Raw genomic sequence first — 22554 nt, 5'->3', positions numbered from 1 at the left:
TTGAATTTAATTCTACTTGAGAAAAATAATACTATATTTGTAGTATTGGTCTAAATCATACCCATAGACAGTAACAATAAGCTCAAGTTGCTCATCTGGTTGAAAAGATTATTTATTGTTGGGAAAAATATGGTTTCACACAATCTATTTAGGAGAGGAAAATGCATCTTTCTGTGATCTCATTTCCGCTTTCCTCAAACTCCAATCTTAGACAAAAAGGGGCATTCTTATTCAATTTGCCTGAAAATCATTGCTCAAGGCAGCCTCTCCCACATGCTAAAGAACATTTTCTGCATCAACTTGATTTGTAAATCAATTCTTCCTTTATGAAAAAAAAAGGAGGATCGGCGTAGGTGGGAACCATCTAATGCATGTTAGAGGGTAGGGACAAAGAGAATTAATGGAGGGATTTAACATTTTAGGGAAAGAGATGTGAGGTGGCTACATGGTAGATTGACCTTTATCCAAAATGAGGAGGTTATTTGTCGTGAGGGATAGACTAAGTCTCCTTAATGGAAGTATATAAGGCTAAATGTAGGTAGCCGGGTAGCACCTAACTAGACACGGTCAAGGTAGTGGGCAATATGTTGAATGGCTGAAAGCATGCTGTAGAGAAAAGAATAGATAAGGATGAGGGCAAAATGGTAAAAATAGGGATCAAAGTTTGGGTATAAAAAGATGGAACAGTACCCATGAATTGGCAAGACGGGTAGCACAGAAACCAAGGAAAACATATGAGACAATCTGAAGAGAAAATGAGATAGTGAAAGAAGAGAAAAAAGACAAAGAAAATGACATTTGAGAGAAGAGAGAATACTATTGCTCTTAATTAGAGCATTCGCATCCCAAATCTTCAAACTATTTTATTTTACCATCTCAAAACTTACTTTATCATTTATACCATACCATTTTACAACACTCCCAACATCCCAACTTTTATGTCTTTGGTTACTTTATTTAAATATTCTTTTTTATTCTTTTTTTTTTTACCGGTTCTCTCACTCTCTCTTCCTTTTCCTCTGTTTCTCTCCCTTAACCAGCTCCAGCAAAACCCATTAAAACACCACCACTCACACCCCATTTAACCCACTAGACATCGGTCAGCAACCATCATAACCACCACACCAGAACCCCCACAACCCATAACCCACCACGCCACCACCACACACACACACACACACAAAACAACAACAACCACCATACAAAACCCACAACCCATAACCCACCACTGCACCACCACGCCCCACCCACCACAGACCCACAACCACCATGCCTCAAACCACCACGACCCAAACCCACAACCACCTTGCCTCAGACCCACCACGACTCCCACGCCCCACCCACCACTCCTCACCCACCACGACCCACAGCGGAAAACACACACACACACACAATTGTTCAGCAAAACTCAAATCAGCCAAGTAAATCACAACAAATCTAAAACCCAAACCCAAAACAGACTTCCACACAAATCAAAATCCCACTACCCACTACCACCGAATACCCACATCCACTGCCACCATCATGCCACATCATAAATCAACCCACACCACAAACCCACTCCGCCACCACAGACCACCGACTCAAACCCACTCCGCCACCATTGCCACACAACCCATGCTACCGCCACAGGGAAGACGGCGTCATATTGAAGGACCCACGCCTACCTCTGCCACTACCACCACCACACGGGGTTTCGAGTTTGAGAAAAATGGGGGTTTTGGGTTTAAGAAGAGGAGAGAGCAGAGAAGAGAAGACAAAATGTTCTGGAGAGAGATAGAAGATGAGAAAATGAAGAGAGAGAGAGAGAGAGAGAGTGGCTTTATAGGTGAGAATAATATATATATATATATATATATTTACAATGCTGCTACAGTACCATTGTAAATTTATGATGGTACTGTAGCAGTATTGCAATTTTTTCACAATTCTAACCATTTGGCAGTTCCCGTGTTGGGTGGTTTTTGAGCTAAAATGCTAAATCTGTCTTACATATGGCATTTGATAGTCCAGATGTGAATGCTCTTATGTCTACTGAAACTTTTGTTACTTTCTTTTATTATGTATTGTAGTTTCATTTTGAGCTAATCTTTATTTTGTCATATGTGTGTGTATATATATATATATATATATTTTGTATCTTTGAGGTTTTTTTTTTTTTTTTATAAAAAAAAAAAAAAAAAAAAAAAAAAAAAAAAAAAAAAAAAAAAAAAAAAAAGGGAAGAGTTGAAATCAGAGTTCTTACCATCCCTAGATAACGCTTGAGGCTGAGGAAGACCTGCTTGCTCCTCAAAGAATCTAGCTCGGCCATATCCGCCGGGAGCAGCAGGCACCTCTCCAGCGCGTCGGCCACGTGCGCACCTTCGCCCTCATTGAAGTCTCTGAGGGAGGCGTCATCCCTCAAGGGCTCCCCATGGAGCATTGGGGCTGGGAGCTAGGCCTGTGCCTCAGACGGGGTGGTGACGACCTGCCTATCCTGGCTCTTGCCGCCTATCCTTATCTGCTTAGAAGGCCGCAGAGTGTTGTCCTCATCTTGCGAGGACACTGGCTTATCCTCCATAAGCCTTTTGCCCTTGTCCTTCTTCTTCTTGGGGTCTGCGAGCACAGACCCAGAAGGCAGGCTCGTCTGAGGAGGAGGAGGGGGAAGCTTCTGCTGGGCGAAAGTCGACCTAGTCTGAACAGACTGAGTCTTGGAAGGAGGAGGGGGAAGCCTTTGTTGGGACTTCCCCGGTTGGCCTTCGATCAGGTCCAACAGGCTGGTGTGGGGTTTCCTCTTGTAACCCATCGTTGGTGGAGGAGAGGCTTCTGAAGCAAGAAGGTCTACTTCGGTCAGACAAGGGTCGCCCAAGTCTCCAGGAGGGTCCTCGGACTGGTTGAACTGGTCGAAAACGTCAAACGCTTCCTCTTCCCGCTCTGGATCCTCCTCTGTAGCCTCAGCAAATATGTGGGAGGAAGAGGGGACGGCTAAGGTGACAACTTTTGGATCAGAGGGCTCCTCGGGGAATAGAAACCCGTCCTCAGTCACAGTAATTTTCTGTAGCCGAGGATCATTCGCTCAGATCACGTGCTTCGGAACTGGGAATGATTTCTGAACAGGAGTGTACCCCAAGATTTTGTGGGTGGCTCTAACTTGATGGTCGTCCTCGTTTACAAAAACTGACGCCCTCAGTACTCTGCAAATCCTCCCTGTTGACAAGGTGGAAGTGGCGCTCAAAGGCGTGCTGGTCTGCAGGGAGAAAACACCTTCACATTAGTAACCAAACAAAGCAAAAAAAAAAAGAAAAGGGGAAAAAGACAAGAGAACTTGAACCCCCTCCTACTCCCACTGCCCCACCTGGTATTCCCTCCGTCGTTGGGCAGTGAAGGCCATCGTGCCACTCCTCGAACACGATAACGAAATCCTCGTTCAGCTCCTTGCTGGACTCAGGGAGGCACTGAATGAGCCATACCCTGTCATCCCTTGTCTTTAGGTAATACGACTTGCCCTTAAGGAGCTGAAGGTTGTAACACCAGTTCACGTCGTGATGGGTCAACCTCAGCCCTATCTTCTCGTTCAGGGCGTCCACACAGCCCAAAATCCTGAAGACGTTTATTGCGCACTGGGTGGGAGCCAGCCGGAAGTGCGTAAGGTAGCCCCTCATCACTGGCCCCATGGGGATCCTTATACCCCCTTCGAGGAAAGCGATAATGGGAATCACCACTTCGCCCTCCTGTCTTTGAAAGAGCCACTCCCCATCCTCACAATACCTCAGGCCTACATTGCTAGGTATCCCATAGTCGGCGATGAATTTCTCCATCGCCTCCTAGGATAAAGAGGAAGAGAGCTCAGAGAGGGATAGAGCGACTTACTGGAAAGATGAGGAGCTCCTCGAATAGACTTTTTGTGCTGGAGATGTAAGTGAGAGTTTGGTTGAACTCAGGATAGGCGCGGAGAATTCTTGATTGCAAATAAGAAACAGGAAAAAGAAGTTCGAATGGGTATTTATACACCAAATCGAAGAACCGTGCGGGTTTTCCCACCCATAAATGCAAGGCAAATCCCCACCGTTAGATTGGTAACGCCTCGTTGAACGTGAGGAGCACAAAGCCGACTGAATTTAATGAAGGGCACGTTACGCACTCCGAAACGTCAGCAACGCGCCTTGGGCAGATGAAAAGATCCCAGTACTGAGAGGGGATAAGGCTCGACTGGGCATGGAGTAGGCCCAAGGATGTCAAAAAATAGAAGGATATAGAAAAATAGAAGGATATAAGAGTTTTAGTTAGAGGTGAAAAAGTAGACAGATGAAAAAAATCAATTTGTATAAATTTACTCATATGTCATTATTAAAAAATGATGCACAATTACAACAACAAAAAATGGCATACAGCCAAAAAATAAAAAGGCAACCACCCACATTTATCTATATATATCTAAAAGCTGAAACATAGGATTTAATGTTTCTATTCTCTTATTGTGCCACATCGTCCACCTATTTTCAGCTCTTACTCTTTCATTTTTAACTCTTCTTCTCTTTATTAATTTCCTACTTTCTTCAACATTTCCTCCTATCTTTTACCTTTTGATCTTCCCATTCCTCTCTAGCCTACTGTTATTCTTTCTCCTCCCATTCATCTTCCTTTTATTTTCATTCTTCTTATCCCATCCTCTTTACTATAAATAAACTATTCTCTCCCATTCAATCCGTAATTCCCACACCAGAATATGATAACTCTCTCTCTCTCTCATAGTTTTTTTTTTTTTTTTTTTGTTTCCTTTTGGTGGGTTTATAATTCTTTCTTGCGTCTTCACTGTAGGGTAATGAATTTTTTTTTGGAACTCTTCTCCCATAAGAAATAAATGTGATTACTCTCTCTCTCTCTCTCTCTCTCTCTTTGTGTGTGTGTGTATTCTTTTGGTGGATTTTTAATTCAATCTTGCATCTCTACTTTAAGTTGATCTAATTTGGTTGTGTTTTTAAGCTTTTTTTTTTCCTTTGATTGTTAGATGTGGTCCTATTTTATTATAAATATATTATATAATAATATTATTTTATTCTATTAAATAGCATGGTTTTGATAATTTGGTGTTTACAACTATATCTTTTATTCTATACTAGTCGCAGACCTGCGCATTGCGCGAGATAATTTTTTTTTGGGTGATCTTATTAAATATATTTGGGGTAATAAGTAATAACACTCTCCCATTTTGTTTATATTAATAACAAAATATTTTAAATTTATTTAAGAATTTGTTTATAAATGTTCAACCATGGTTAGTAAAGACATTACTTATAACTTTAGAATTAAAATACAAATTTATAAAATACGAAAATATTTAAAATGACAAATCTCTCCATAACTCATTGGGAAAATAAAAGGGGGGAAAAAAAAAAGAAGCAAAAGACATTACTTTATATTTTGAAATACACTTTAATTTAAAATTTTAAAATAAGAGAATTTAATTTTAAAATTAAGGATAATTTTGGAACCTATCTTAAGCACAGGCAGGTTAATACACAATATTTTAATATTAATTAAACAAAGTTTGATTAAACAAATGTAAAGAGTGAAAATATTTTTCCTTTCAAGTTTGGGGTAGATTGTCATTTCTTCAAATCTCAAGAAAGGAGAATTTAATTACCCCTTTATTATTATTATTATTATTGTTGTTGTTGTTAATAATTGATTTTTCATTTTCTTTTAAGTTAATAAAAACCTTACATATACCTTTTTATTTATTTATAGAATATGCATTTTTTAAAACTTTACATATCTTTTTTTTTTAATGTGAATCTTTACATATACCTTAAGTAAACTCTATATATTCCACTTCTTTAGATGTGTAAAATCATAGACTACTACTTCATAATGATAGTAACTAATTAGTTTTATCACTTTTTTTTCATAATTTCATTTATAACATTTTTTACTATTATCATATATTTACTGGCTAATGATTTTCCTAACAAAGGTGTTAAATGAGATGTAGCATTGTTTATTAGATTTTTAAATGCAATTGTGTATGAAGATTACATATATATATATATATATAAAGTCAAATGAAATGTCAAAAAAGGGATTTTAATAGTTTCTAACTTTATTTCTTATGTAATTTCTATTATTACATGAGAACATCTCCTTTTAGTTGTGAATTAGAGTTTGATTAGTTTTTAGTTTAAATATATTGTTATCATTGTGTATAATTATTGATTATTGATTCAATTTTTTAAGTGAATGTAATAGTTGATTTTATTACACTGTAAAGTTTTTAATGTTCTCCATATTGATCATATTTATTTTTTATTTTTACTTCTCCTTACAACCTCTTTGTTTTCCAATTAATAGTTACTAATTGACATTTGATTTTTTTTTTTTTCTTTACCATCTCTCTCTCTCTCTCTCTCTCTCTCTCTCTCTCATAGGCAACCTACTGTTTTCCAAAATTTGATGATGATTTTATTACATTAAATTTGCATTGTAGTTTTTTTTTTTTTCATTTAATTTTGCTACCCTTAAGTTAGTATATCCATAACTATTAGTTTCTTTATATTATATTTGGTTTGATATCCTCATTATTATTATTTTTTATTTATTTATTTAGTGTTTCCTAATTGGCATTTGTTTTGTATTATATTTTTTCTTTGATGTATTGGGTTTGAGAATGAGTGTGTCCCTAGTATAACTCCACTTTATGATGAAACTTTTATTTATTGAAATTAAGTATAATTTTTAATTTTTAATTTTTAATTTTTTTAAATAAAAAGGAGAGAAAAATATAAATAATTTAATGATATGGAAGATGTGGGGAGATGAATAGTGATATTAAGGTAGAAGGTAGTAGGGAGATGAAAAGAAAAAGGTAAGGAAAAAACTTGGACAAAGTGTTAATGTAAAAAAAATAAAATAAAATAAAAAAAGAGTACCATTATCTAAGTATAATTTTATTATTTAAATAAAATATTCCATGTTTAATTATTAAAAATAAAAAAGAAAGAAAATATAAGCAATTTAATGGTGTAGGAGATGTGACTGAATTTAAATGTTGAATAACATAAGATGAGAAGAAAAAAAAGTAAAAATAAAATATATAACAATAAATACCAATAAAGAGAACAATTGGACATAAAAGATTTTTGTTCTTTCTTATAACTCAAATTAAGATTGATGGGTTTTTTTTTTTTTTAATATGTGTTTTAGGATTGTGCTTTTTTTAATTTCCCATAAGAAAGTCTTTTCTTTCCCTTTAATAATTTTGATTGAATTTTGGTTTGGATTAATACTTAGTTGTTTTCGGAAATAGAAATTTGAATATGCCTGCCAATTTTTTGACTAATAAATTATTATAATATCTATTTTTTATTTCTTTAGTTTTATTTTAATTTTGGTTAAGTTAACTGTAACTTTGTGATGATTTTTTATTATTATGATAATTTCCTTATTCCTTAAGAGATGAGTTGTATATTAAGCAAATGTAACACACTACAACAAAGTTAGAAGAATATGGTTTACCTTAAAAATTATTAATGAAATACAAAAAAAAAAAAAAAAATGATATATTTGTAGAGATAAAAAGATTAAAAAAAAAATTTTAAAATAAAAAAAAATAAATAAATTAATTAAAATGATATATTTGTAGAGATAAAAAGATTTAAAAAAAAAAGTGTAAAAATCTTTTTTTTTTTTTTGAAAAAAAGACAATGCTTGAAGTAATTGTTACTTTTTATATATTACATTTCACTGCATAATATTTATATTCCCACGCATCATGTGAGTCTACGGCTAGTTTTCTATAAAAACTGAATGATTCTACAAGTCTTCTATTGGGAATAAATTCCAATCTTAGGTTGCTAAATGCAAATGTAGTAGAAACATGGTGAGAGAGAATAATGGGTTGTGCTCATGGTTAGTGTAATAAGCATGTGATATGATTGTGGGCTTCTCTTTATAATAGGATCTTTTGTTACTCTTAGAGCAAACAAAATGACGCCCTTATCCCCACCCAAAATGTTTTCCTATAATGACAAGCTTTATCTTTTAACCTCTAAGAAATGTAACGCAATGGCCAAAGGATATGCCCCTTTAATATATTGTCTCTAATCAAATAAACAAAGGCTCTTGTCTCCTTTAGGTACAGGTTTATACAGAATTCAATTGTTTTCAATTTTTTCTTTTCTCTGTAAGAAAGAACCATCAACCTTAACTAACCAAAAAAGAAAAGAAAAGAACCATCAACATTAATTAGAGTTGTAAGAAAGAGCAAAAAAGGGAAACATTTAACAATTAAAGAGAAAAAAAAAAACAATTTAAAAAACAAATCTAAATGGCATTAACCAATGTGGAGTTTTAAAGAACTCTTGGTTTACCTAGAATATAATAGAGAAAATAAAAATGAGACTACTACTAATTCTAGGAAACATATGTAGAGAAATAGAAATAAGGATGCTAATTAAAAAACATTGACAATACCATCAATCTTGTTTGAAGCTTAATCATAGCTCCACTAATTTGCTGACTTTCAACTTTTGGCTAGTATATATTTAGGCGTTCTCCAATGCCGTAAAATTCCTTATTGTCTAGTTTTACTTGAATTCTTGCTAACTATCCAATTAAATTAAGTGAGAAAATGAGCATAATGATTCTAGTGTAGAAAAAAAAAATTCCCAAAAATTAGTAATTTGGCATAAATAGAAGAATGTATAAAAAATTCATTGAAAAATTGAGTGAGAAAGAGAGAGAGAACCTTTTTTTGAACTCTGACAAACTACTCGATTAAATTAAGTGAGAAATGAGCATAATGATTCTAGTGTAGAAAAACAAAGAAAAAAAAGAAAAGAAAGGATTCCCAAAGATTAGTAATTTGGCATAAATAGAAGAATGTATAAAAAAAATCATCAAAAAATTGAGAGAGAGAGAGAGAGAGAGAGAGAGAGAGAGAGAGAACCTTTTTTTGTGAGAGAAAACCATGCATAGAATGGAATAGATAGTTACCAATTTATAGTAAGAGAGTGTGAATAAGAAAAGACAAAATAAAGGAAGATGAAGAGAAATAAGAATAATAATATTTATGTAGAGGGTAGTGGGGAGATGAAAAGAGGAATAATAATATTTATGTAGAGGGTAGTGGGGAGATAAAAAGACAAGGATGAAGAAAGGTTTAAAAAAATGCAAATATTAAAATAAAATAAAAAGTAAATGTTAAAAACAATTATAGGAAAATTGGAAAGAAAAAGATAATGAGGTGGACGCTGATGTGGCTCAACTGGAGCGTAGTAACAATAAATGCTACGCTTCAACTTTTAGTAATATGTAGATATAGATTTAGAGCCATGCTACAAGCACCAACAATACAACAAAAATTTTACAAAGTCCCACAAATGTTCATTCCACTTGGACCCCATAGCAATACAAAAAGAAAAGAGCCTCTAAAATTATTTAGACTCTCCATTTTATTGAGGAGAATTATTGGTTTACATTGTACATATTTGTAAAAAGTGTACAATATTGTCCACATTTGCATAAAAATATACAATGTAAATCTTACATTGATAACTCACTGTAAACTAATAATTTTCCTTTTATTTATTAAGACTGTGCAAAAATACAAAAGCCTGGATTTACAATAGTGAAGCCTCCATCTATGACAATATTATGTCCACTCACATATTTTGACTCATCACTTCCGAAATAAAGAGCAGCCTTGGCCATATCCTCTGGCTGGAGAACTTCACCCTTGAGGTTGGAATAAACACGATAAACTCCATCATCATCTGGCTTAAATAATTCCTTTGCCATAGGTGTAGCAGCAAAATAAGGTGACACACAATTTACACGAATTCCAAACTTTCCAAGCTCCACTGCTGTATTTCTCATTAATCCAACCAGACCATGTTTTGAGCTTGTGGAGCCATGAGTTGCAGCTCCTCCTATGGTTGAACATACACTAGCGGTATTGATTATACTACCTTTTTTAGCCGGAATCATCACACGGGCTGCATGTTTGGTGCCAAGGAAAGCACCTACAAGGTTGACACTAACCACTTGCTCAAATTCAGCCTTGGTGTTGTCAAGGATGTTGGGTTTGGGTACCCCAAATATACCAGCATTGTTGTACATAATGTCTAACTTACCATACTTGGAAACAGCATGGTTAACTGCATTTTCTACATCTGTTTCTTTAGTAACATCACAATGGACAAAGGATGTAGATTGAGGATTTAGTTCTTCGCATACAGAGTGACCCAATTCATCTTGGATGTCAGCAATTACAACTTCTGCTCTATGTTTAGAGAAGAGTCTTGCAGTGGACTCACCAATGCCGCTAGACCCACCAGTGATTAGTGCCACTTTTCCTCCAAGCTTGTCACATTTTTACAAGATATTATCTCTCACTTTTATTATTCAGCATATTTTAGATGGCATAATTGCACAAAATATTTGCTACAGTCCATGGTTAATGGATGCAGTGTCCAACAAAACAAATAGAAAAAGTATTTACCGGGAGAGAGAGGATTTTTTTTCATAGAGTATTGTTCTTTAACAAATTAAACATATTCAGGCAAGATGGCTAAAAAAAAATTTCATACCTTCTTGCTGCAGCCGAGAGTAATGAGAAACTTCCCATGGTCGAAGGAGAAAGAATATGTGTTGGAAAAATGAAAATGAAACCTAAATACATTTCACCATTTTGCTTTGTTATCTCTCTTGTAATGTAGCTGAGATGTCATACAATTTAGTATTTACCCTGGACCCACAGCAAGTTAGGTAGAATACTCATGAACGCACACACATGGCCAAAAATGCAAGCCAGCACACATAGACACACTGCAAATAAATCATACCGATGTTGAGCATAAACCGAACATCTGTCACAGTAGATCAATGCCACATAGAAGACTCTGTCACCACACTTTTGACAAATAGTCACCATAGTGGAGAGAATGAGAAGGGATCACCATAAAACCCAAGAATATTCTCTGGAAAGTGACAAAAGCTAAGCAGCAGCGACAGAGCGATGGGAAGAGAGATTTTAGGGTTGCGGAAATAGATGCTACACCATATGTCGAAATCTCTTAGAGGACAGAGCAGAAACCATAGGAGAGAGAAATAAAGAAAATTACTAGAGAGAGAGAGAGAGAGAGACATGGGAGTTGACGTGCGTTGGGTTTGGTTATTTGTTACAGATTTTTGATGTTAGGATTTGGAAGATTATGGACCCAAAGTAATGGATGGGCCCAATGGTATTTTATTTGGTTTTTTGTTTTAATTGATTTTTGGCTAAAATGTAAATTGCATTTTTTAAGTTTGGGGCAAATTTCAATTTACTTAACTATGATTTGACTAAAATTTAAATTGTCTACTTATGGTATAGAAGTTGGCATTTTGCCTACTTGATATTTACTCCTTTAAGTTTCTGTAAGCCACATATGTAATTTCACCATTTTGGCTTAAGGACATTCTTCCTCTTTATAAGAACATTTTCAAGCCTATCAATTCAAACAAAATTGTCAACGGGATGGAAAAGATTGAGAAAAAAATTGTGGTGCATTTGATTTTGTTTTAATTTTTGGTTGCAGTGGCTATGGGTAGATTTCTGGGTTTAGTTCTTGGTTTGACAACTACTTCTGTTAGATTCACTTCAATGCCAATGTGGGTTCAAGTGTGGGGTTTACGTTTCGATTTGTTATTAGAGGAGGTGGGTAGGGATATTGGCAGTGGTTTGGGAGAAGTATTGGAAATTGATTTAAAGGCATTTTCGTTTGACCAAGCTCACTTTATCAGAGTAAGGGTGGAGTTGCCGTTGGATAAACCATTACGTTAAGGAGGAGTTGTCGCCAGCCTTGAAGGAGATAAGGTTTATATTGGTTTCAAGTACGAATGTTTAGTTAGGCTCTGTTATCAATGTGGTTGGATTGGTCACAGGGATTGCTCTGTTTAAAGGGATCGAAAACAGGGAGGTCTTCCTTAAGGGGAGGGGTTGAAGGTGGGGTATTTTAGAAACTATGGTAATGCAAACAAAGTAAGAAGTAGCTTGAGGCGGCGGGATGATGATGTCCAAGTTGATCAGGGGTATCAGGTTTCTTCACTATGGAAGGTAAATGAGCAAGGTAATCCGACAATTGGAAGTGGGAGTGGGAGTACGTCTTTAATGTAGTTGGGTAGTTTACATGAAGGTGGTAGCTTTGACGGTGCTTCGGCAAATGGTGGTGTTACGGTTGATGAGAGTGCAATCTTGACTATGAAGAAGCATAATCCAGATTTTGAGGAGTTGATTACGAAAATTGATCATGCTATCCAAACTGATTTAGATTTTTCAAATTCAAAAGCAACTCCAACTGATTGCATGCCAGATAATAGCGAGATTGTCTCTAACTTGATTGAGGTGGTAGTCATGGATGAGGATACAGTCACCCTCAATCATAACTTAATGGGGAAACAGGGTTAGGAAATATCTCCACCGGGTTTTAAGGGATCAAAGATATGTTTTAAGGTTGGTTGTGGTAATGGGTGAGGTAATAAGAGCAATAATAAGGGCTGGCCCAAAAGAAGTGGTAGTAAAGATAAGGGTGTGAGTTAATCCATGCATAGCCCCACAACCACCATGCCTTAGACCCACCACGACTCCCCACGCCTCACCCACCACAGACCCACCACTCCCCACCCACCACGACCCGCATTGGAAAACACACACACACAATTGTTGAGCAAAACCCAAATGAACCAAGTAAATCACAACAAATCTAAAACCCAAACCCAAAACACACTTCCACACAAATCAAAATCCCACTACCCACTACCCCCGAATACCCACATCCTCTGCCACCACCGTGCCACATCATAGATCAACCCACACCACAAACCCACTCCGCCACCACAGACCATCGACTTAGACCCACTCCGCCACGACTGCCACACAACCCACACCGTCGCCACAGGGAAGATGTCGTCGTATTGAAGGACTCACGCCTACCTCTGCTGCTACCACCACCACACGGGGTTTTGGGTTTGAGAAAAATGGAGTTTTGGGTTTAAGGAGAGGAGAGAGCAGAGAAGAGAAGACAAAATGTTCTAGAGAGAGAGAGAGAGAGAGAGAGAGAGAGAGAGAGGCTTTTGTAGGTGAGAATAATATATATATATATATATATTTTACAACGTTGCTACAGTACCATTGTAAATTTACATTGGTACTATTGCAGTATTGCAAATTTTTTTGCAATTCTAACCATTTGGCAGTCCAAATGTGAATGCTCTTATGTCTACTGAAACTTTTGTTACTTTCTTTTATTATGTACTGTAGTTTCATTTTGAACTAATCATTATTTTTTCATATGTGTGTGTGTATATATATATATATTTTTTTTTTTTGTATCTTTGAGGTTTTTTTTTTTTTTTTTTTTTTTTTTTTAGTTTAAAAAGGAAAAAAATTTAAGACATGACATACCCGCAACTTGTTATTCAATACAAACGATAATTATCAAAACTGAACTAAAAATTAACCCGACTGAAGAATTTGTTCACTAGTTCATTAGTTTAACCGGTGGTTCATTAGTTGAATGGTAGATTTTTAATTAATTAAATACTACATGTAAAAAAAATTAATTAAATAATACGTGTCAAAAAAATTAATTAAATAATATATTTTATAATTATAAAAAGCGACTAAATAAAAATAAAAATACTCCCTTTAGGTAAATTAATAAATTATAACAATAAAAAAATTACATCATATATATAACATAAAGTTAGAAAATATATAAATAAATAAACACATCATTCAAATAAATCATCCAATGACCAAGTTATATAGTCCAAAAGTCTTAAAACAACATGTCTCATAGAAATTCAAAATAAACTTTTAGCTTAATCATTATCAAAATAAACTTTTAGATTAATCATTAAACCTAGAGCATAAAAAAATTATTTGAATCTCCAAATACAACTGATGACTTCAAAGTTCAGTCTTTTAGATTCTTTTCATAGATATATATTGTATTTTTTTTTTCTTTTATCCATAGATTAAATTTTTTCACCTATGCAATCCATCGGTTTACAAACGATGGTATCAACAATCACAAAAAGCCTCGTTCTTTGTCCTCAACTATCACTTCTTCTTTTTTTGAGTTTTTGAGATTCAACTATCACTTGAAAACATAATCTCTACTTAAAATTTAAAAGCAAGCCCCTTATAGAATAGCCTTATTAGCCATGTAAGATTTTTTTTTTCTCTCTCTTAACGTAATCACATACGTGGCCTTTAAGATAGGGCTGCAAAATTTTCGTCCTCAAATTCAAAAGGGTGTGGCTTACTTCCAATATTTTTTTAACTGGAATATCTTTTTATTTTAACTAACTGAATTCCTGCACGATGTGCGATGCAACTCATTGTTAATTTTATCTAATATTTCAATAAGATTTAGTTTAATTGGTAGGCATCTCAATTTCTAATAGAAACATTTAGATTAAGATCCTTCACTCTCAACTATCGATGTATAAAAACATATTTTCAATAACTTTCCTTGTAAAAAAAAAAAAATAAAAAAAAAAAAAAAAAAACTTAATATAAAAATTAAGTTGCGAAGAGTGGGTTGAGGGATAAATGGTAGAGGACAGTCATAAGTGAACAGACATAATAAATTAAAATTCTATTGAATCTATTAAAAAGATAAGGTAAATAATTGATAATGTGAGACTGGAAAGCACATTTAAAATTCCATCTATTTCGATAAGAGTAATGCTACAGTCACAGACTATTATACAACATTTTTACAAAATGTTGATATGATCAACCTCTTATTGGTTTTCATCTAAAAGCCCACCATTAATATCATTTTTTTTTTCATTTACCACTAATCACTCACCACATAAACAGTTTGTAAAATAATTTGTCTTTAGCATTATTCTTACAATAAATGAGTCTGCAATCTGCAAATGAACGTCCCTAATGGGCTTTAAAATCCCAATCGTTTCGATGGATCTTCTCAAATTTGTTCCCTAATGGGCTGCTTGAGGCCCTTAGGTTTGATATCAAAAGCCTTATGACTGCCAACTTGACAACAATCTCATTATTTAATACAACTATGGCGGAATATTATAGCGCAGTCTTGAGACTCCGGCTATTTGATATTTCAGCTTAAACCCCATTCTCCCAAAGATGAAATGGTAGTGTGTTAGCCCTATAACAAAGCTTACTAGAACTAGTTACTCATTCATTCTTACAAGTTATGATGAAGACAATAATTACAATCTATTGGTGCAAATACAATGGTAATAGAAATAACACAAAGAGAAACTAAAAATACTTCTGAATATTATTAACGTAAAGAGAAATTACACAACACTATTTGGACTGAGGCGCGACACTCGCTCTCTTTAAGGAGATTCAAGTCCTTGGTTGGCTAAACTTCGTAACCGGTACAGACCTTCTCTGACTTGTCTCCCCCAGGATACAACAGCCCAACAAGTATTGTATGGCTAGAACAACCTCTACACAAAGTGTTCAAGCCCAAAGCTCCACTAGAAAGAACACCCTTCCTTGCCAAGAATCTCTCTAATTTTTTCTTTGTGTGTATTGTAATTTCAGTAACTTGGATTGAGTCTGAATGAGTCTATTTATAGGCTCAATGGGCCTCACAAAATTACTACCCAATTTATTCTGAGTAATTAAGTCCATTATTCTGATGTAGTGGGTGTTACAATATTAATTGCTGGATATTAAATACCTCCACTCTTCACCTCCCGCTTGCACACGTATCTAGCCCAATATCTGAGTCAATACATTTTAGCCCATTAATCACCACAATTAAAAAGAATAAAAGCAATGAGATAGTTTCTCTGCGACTGGAAAGTTGGTATCTCTCCCAACTCCTCCTAGGCAGTAGAATTTTAGTTCCTTCTTGTAAGGCTCTTTCTTCCCCTCTGTAACAAAGTTACGTGTAGGGCTAGTGGGTTTTTTCTTTGGGGGGTGGGGAAACACTCTTTTTTCTTATATCTCATATTGTCAAAATCATTTTCTCTTCTTCTCTTTTCTTGTTTTTCTTCTTTAGCAATGGATGATCTTACTAAACAATGGAATTGCCTCTCCCTTTCGGAAAGGGAAGGTGATGATCTCTGCATTAAGAAAGATCGTCAATCCAAGGAGTTTATCATTGCAGCACTTTTCTTAACGCGACGGGCTTTGAATATGGAAGCCGTTGCTAGGACTTTTAAGCCACTGTGGAGGTCTGAAAACGGTTTTAAGATCCAGAGAGAAAGGGACCATAAGGTCCTTTTTATGTTTGACAACGAAGAGGATGTGAACAGAATACTATCAAATGATCCGTGGAGTTTCGATAAGTCGCTAGTGGTAACACAGAGGTTTGATAGAAATTCCTCGATTGAGGAACTTAGTTTCGATAAGGTTTCTTTTTGGGTTCAAGTTCATAATATTCCTATTAGATACAGGAACAGATCAGTGGCCGAAGACATTTGCGAAGCCATTGGTCAGGTTCATCGTTCTAATGAAAACTATGAGGGTGGAGGTGGAAGCTTCATGAGGGTAAGAGTTACCCTGGATGTTTACCAACCTTTATGCATAGGTAGAGTTATCAAACTTGAGGATGGAGAGAAAATTTGGGTTAGCTTTAAATATGAGCGCCTGCCAAACATCTGTTACTGGTGCGGCTGTCTCGATCATGGGGACAAGGATTGTGACATTTGGATCCAGAGCAAGGGTACTCTCCAATTATCATCGCAGTAATATGGCTCATGGCTTCGTGCCCCACCAAATGTAGCCACCAATAACAGAGTGATACGGGTTTCAGGTTACTATGAGGATCGAGAGGAGAATAATTCTTCACGGCGGAGAAGGGCGGCAAAACAGAGACCAGTACCAGTCACAACGCCGGTAAGGGAAACACAAATAGAAAAGGAAACAGAGGATACGGGGGCGGATTCTATGGAAGCTATAAATTCAAATATGGAAGAGTCCACGGAGCCAAATAAGGACACAGAGCAGAATTTGAGGGATCCTGAAACAGCGGAGAATATTTTTGAGCAACAAATCCGGGAAATAGACAAAGATCTCGGATTCAATGAGAATTCCATTAATAGGGAGCCAGCTATTGATACACGTGAGAATATGACCATGCAAGCCATGCAAGCCATGGGGAGGAAGCTTCAAATTGAAAAACAAATGGGGCCACGTGATCTGAGTCAGGTTTATTCCTTACCTTCCACAGATATTTCAAATGTTCCTAAGCCCTCGGTTATTGCAGGAATGAACCCACAGCCTACATGGAAACGTTTGGCTCGGTTATCAGTCAGTTCCCAGGTCTCAGTGGAAGACTCCATTGGTGTCAAACATCCAGTGGATATGGTAGTTGATCATTATGAGTTACCAGGCAAGAAGTTGGTGGTTTCATGTGATGATAAAGAAAATTCCTCTATTTTGGCGGAGACTGGTTCCCAGTCCCGCCAGTCCAAATGAGTTGCATAGTTTGGAACTGCCGGGGGCTTGGGAACCAACGTGCAGTTCAAGAGCTTGCGGATATAGTGCAGGCAAAAGATCCCGCTCTCGTGGTTTTAGCCGAAACATGGGCAGATGAAGCAAGGCTAAATTACGTTCAGGATCGTATACATTTTGATCAGAAATTTTTTGTTGAAAGAATTAACAGGGGTGGAGGTTTAGTGCTTTTTTGGAAAAATGGAATTGAAGTGGATGTGGTGTCTTCTTCCCTGAACCACATTGATGCTACAATCAATAAAAGTTCGGAGAAGCCATGGAGGTTTACAGGCTTTTATAGCGAACCCGAAACTCACAGAAGATTCGAGTCCTGGGATCTTCTCCGTCAACTCCATCGACAAAGCTCTCTACCGTGGCTTTGTGCTGGTGATTTCAACGAGATAGTCAAGTAGTCTGAAAAGGCAGGTGGTAGACTTCGCCCTTACAACCAAATGCAACAGTTTAGAGAAGTCCTAGATGAGTGCGGATTTATGGACTTGGGTTTTAAAGGATTTCCTTTCACATGGAGTAGACACTGCCAGAATGGATCCTCTGTTTGGGAAAGATTGGACGGAGTGGTAGCTTCACAAGATTGGTTTTCTAACTTTGCCGGCACGGTAGTCCACCATGTGGATAGCACCACTTCAGACCATAAAATGCTATGGATTGTGCAAGCAGTTTTGGAGTTTAAACAGAGGGAGAAACTCTTCAGATTTGAGGAGATGTGGTTGGCTGACAAGGGGTGTGGAGAAGTAGTGGAGGGAGTATGGCAAGCAAGAGTGGAGGGTACGGAAGAAACAAAAGTTTTGAGGAAGATAGAAACGTGTGGGAAAGAATTGACGAAATGGAGTCATGAACGTTTTGGTAATGTACGAAACCAATTGGCAAAAAAAAGGAAAGAGTTGGCACGGGTGGAGAAGCAAGCGTTACAAGGAGGCTCTGCAATCCGTTTGATGGCCATCCAAAAAGAAATAAACTCATTGATGGACAAGGAGGAGCGAATGTGGAGGCAGAGATCAAGAACATTGTATTTGAAAGAGGGAGATAGAAATACACGCTTTTTCCACTGCCGAGCCACTCTAAGGAAGCGCCGAAACACAATCTCAGGTATTCGGAATCAGGCAGAGGAGTGGTGTACCCAGCCTGAACAAATTAAAGAGGTCTTCATTGAGTATTACAAGGAGTTATTTACCTCCACAAATCTCCAAAGTATGCCGACAGTATTGAACTCCATCCCACAGCTTGTGACTGAAGAAATGAACTCCTCTCTCACAGAAAATTTTCAAGCATGGGAAGCGGAAGTTGCTCTTAAGCAAATGGCTCCCCTTAAAGCACCGGGCCCGGATGGTATGCCACCACTGTTCTTTCAGAACTACTGGGATTTGGTTAAAGGTGATATCACAACAACAGTTTTGAATTATTTAAATTCTGGTTCATTGCCTTCAACTATTAACCATACTTTTGTTACCTTGATCCCTAAAATAAAAAACCTAGAAAAAGTCTCTCAGTTCCGACCCATAAATCTATGCAATGTGCTTTATAAGATTTTTTCAAAAGTCCTTGCAAATAGATTGAAAAGAGTTTTACCTCTTATTATCTCGGAAAATCAAAGTGCTTTCCTCAAGGGTAGATTGATTACAGATAACATCTTGGTTGCTTTTGAAACCTTACATTATATGAAAAATCATAATTCAGGATCCACAGGTTATATGGCCCTCAAGCTTGATATGAGTAAAACTTATGACCGGGTGGAATGGTCCTTCCTGAAAGATGTTATGAGGCAAATGGGTTTTAATGAGAAGTGGGTTGCTCTTGTCATGGCTTGTATTACCTCTGTTTCCTGTTCCTTGCTAATAAATGGTGAACCGCAGGGACATATTGTACCTTCTAGGGGTATCTGTCAAGGAGACCCCCTTTCCCCATACCACTTTTTATTGTGTTCAAAGGGCCTTCACAGGCTCATTTAGACTGCTGCAAATAATGGGGAAATTAGAGGGGTATCCATATGTAGGAATGGTCCAAAATTAACGCACTTATTTTTTGCAGATGATAGTCTCCTTTTCTGCAGAGCTACTAGAAGTGAATACCAAAAGGTTTTTGAAATCCTATCAACCTATGAGAATCTCTCAGGCCAAAAGTTAAACAAGGAGAAGACAACACCCTTCTTTAGTAAGTCCACCCCATTGGACTTGCAATCCGAAATAATGGCAGAAATGGGTGTAACCGAATTGAAACAATATGAAGCTTATTTGGGTTTACCGGCTTTGGTTGGGAGAAAGAAGAGAGAAAGTTTTGATCAATTAAAACAAAAGGTGTGGAAGAGGTTACAAGGATGGGAAGGGAAGGTGCTATCACAGGCAGGGAGGGAGGTCCTCATTAAATCTGTTATCCAAGCCATATCCACGTATGCCATGAGTTGTTTCAAACTACCGACCACTTTGTGCCATGAGATTGAAACCCTCGTTCGAAAGTTTTGGTGGGGGCAAAGGGGTGAACAGAGGAAAGTTCATTGGGTGAAATGGGAGGATATGTGTAAGCACAAAGATCGGGGAGGAATGGGTTTCAAGGATCTTACCATGTTCAATGATGCAATGTTGGCTAAACTCTCTTGGAGATTGCTCCATGATGATAAGTCTCTTTTCTTTCGAGTGTTTAAGGCAAGATTCTTCCCCAATGGCACAATATTGGATGCGAAAGATTCTGCCTCAGCCTCATATGCTTGGAAGAGCATTTTAAAGGGAAGAGAGCTGATTTTGAAGGGGGCTTTATGGAGAGTGGGAGATGGGAAGCAGATAAAAATTTGGGGTGATAATTGGTTGCCTATAAGAAACCAGCCAAAAGTCTCCTCCCCAATGATATTTGGACAACAAAATTCTGCTGTGGAAGTCATGATCAATCAATCTACCCGTAGGTGGAGGGAAGAAGTTATTGATCACTGTTTTAATGAAGCAGAGGCAGAAGTCATAAAAAACATCCCGCTGAGCTCCTATGCCCAAAGTGATACTTTGGTTTGGCCTTTCACACCTAACGGTCAGTTCACTGTGAACTCGGGGTACAGGTTCCTTGTTGAAGAGAATAGCACAAGCCAACCCACTCAACAATCCTCATCACACTCCCTTGGTTGCTGGAAAAAACTATGGAAGATGGATATCCCCAATAAGATCAAAAATTTTGTTTGGCGCTCCTGTAGAGAAGCAATCCCAACTAAAGCAAACCTGCTTCGAAGAAGAATCACAACTAATGCAGTATGTGATCAGTGCAAAGTGCAAACGGAGGACTGTTCACATGCTATATTTTTTTGTTCTGATGTGCAGGGAGTTTGGGCAGCAGATCAACAGTGGCAGTGGCTGTCAACAATGCAAGGGAAGACGGCAGAGGAGATTTTCAGTCGAGCTTTGGAGGAAGACAAAGACCCTTCGTTGCTGGCATACACGGCATGGACAATATGGAATCGTAGAAATAAGGCTCGCGTAAATGAGCCTCAGTGCCCACTGAACCAGGTTCTGCAACTCGCAAGGGAACGAAGAAGGGAATTCATTTCAGCTCAACCAGTTTTCCCGAAACAGCTACACCGGAAGCACACCAGATGGAAGCCACCTGACATTGGGAAGTTCAAAGTCAACTATGATGGAGCACTTTTCAAAGAACAAGGCAGGGCTGGAATAGGTGTGGTCATTCACAACTCAGAAGGAGCAGTGCTGGCCTCCCTTTCACAGCAAATACATCTGCCATCCACAGTTGCACAGGTCGAAGCCTTGGCAGCAAGAAGAGCAGCAGAATTCGCCTCTGAGATTGGCATTAGTCAAGTCATCCTTGAAGGAGACTCCGAAGTCATTCACAAGGACCTAACCAACTCAAGTCCTTCTCTTGCTCTACACGGACACCTGATTTCTGATGTTTTACGAATAGCAAGTGTTTTTTCTTATTTTAGTTGTACTCATGTTTGTCGAATAGGAAATAAAGTAGCCCACAGTTTGGCTAGAAAGGCTATTTCGACGCCCGATGTAAATGTCTGGATGGATGAAGTACCACCAGATATTCTCCAGGTTGTACAGGCTGATTCAACAGCCTTGATTTAATTTAAAGTTGCAGTCTTCTTCCTCAAAAAAAATAATAATAAAAAGAATAAAATACCCTCTCTTCTTTTCAATGTGGAATTAAACATTTTCACTAACTTCTAATCTTCCATATTCACTCTCACATCTTTACATTTATGTTATTACATTTATTCATTTTATTTATTTAATATTAAAAATGCTCCAACACAATCTACACATTTGCACAATGATTGAGCTTTTTATATATTTCTTCTAACCAAAAATTTAAAAAAAAAATTAAAAAATTAAAAATTTTAAAAAAAAAAAGAGAAAAAAAATTAAAATTAAAATTAAAATAAAAAAAGAAAAAGAAAGGAAGAAAAACCACAAAGAAATGGCATGACGAGAGAGAACAATTTACGTGAATTCTACATTTGCTTTTATAATCTTATATATTTCTTCTCAGTTGCCCTCTCACTTTCTTCTATATTTTTGTCACAGATATATATTTTATTGAGACTTATGAATGGCTATGTGTAACAATGTTTAATTGAAAGTTTTTGCACGTCAGGATTTTGATATTTATCTATGGAACAAACAACATAACTTGTGTGGGACTAGAAATTTGAACCTCTTGGTGCAAGAACAAAATATCTGATATGATATAGGATCCCACTACTATGAAGAAGCCATATACCTGATCTGAGCTGAAATTCCATGACTCTAGATCAATCAGTCGGCTTTCTAATGAAGCAGAACTAGTAGTTTTGATTAGCGAGGATCTAAACTGGAGAAGGGCTTGTTTTTGATCTTCAGGACGACAAAGAGAGGGGATGAAAAAGATAAGAAGTGTTAGTAGCAGGCTGAGGGCGCTGGCCATTATTGTTGTGTTTCTTTCTTCTTTCTTCTTTGTTGGATGATTATAAAAGGTTAGGACTTAGGAGGAGTATGATAAAAAGAGGTTCTCAAGCTGCACCACTAAATCACGGTGTAACCAATGAGTACGTAGCAGTAGTGTTTTGAAAATCGGTGGTAGAGAAAAGAGAGACTGGAAGTGGA

General features: G+C 36.8%; 1 protein-coding gene across 1 annotated transcript; it reads right to left on the bottom strand.

Moving 5' to 3' along the window:
• Nucleotides 1-9448: 9448 nt before the first annotated feature.
• Nucleotides 9449-10350, bottom strand: LOC111997759 (borneol dehydrogenase, mitochondrial; the record flags this gene model as incomplete). Its single annotated transcript, XM_065775592.1, has 1 exon — nucleotides 9449-10350. A coding segment is annotated over one exon (786 nt), but the record flags the coding sequence as incomplete, so codon positions are not given.
• Between the last annotated feature and the right edge of the window lie 12204 nt (nucleotides 10351-22554).

This window comes from Quercus suber, unplaced genomic scaffold, assembly GCF_002906115.3.
Source record: "Quercus suber isolate HL8 unplaced genomic scaffold, Cork oak 2.0 scaffold_115, whole genome shotgun sequence".
Taxonomy (NCBI): Eukaryota; Viridiplantae; Streptophyta; class Magnoliopsida; order Fagales; family Fagaceae; genus Quercus; species Quercus suber.
Note: the sequence above shows the minus strand (reverse complement) of the source record. Positions and strands in the feature narration are given on the sequence as shown.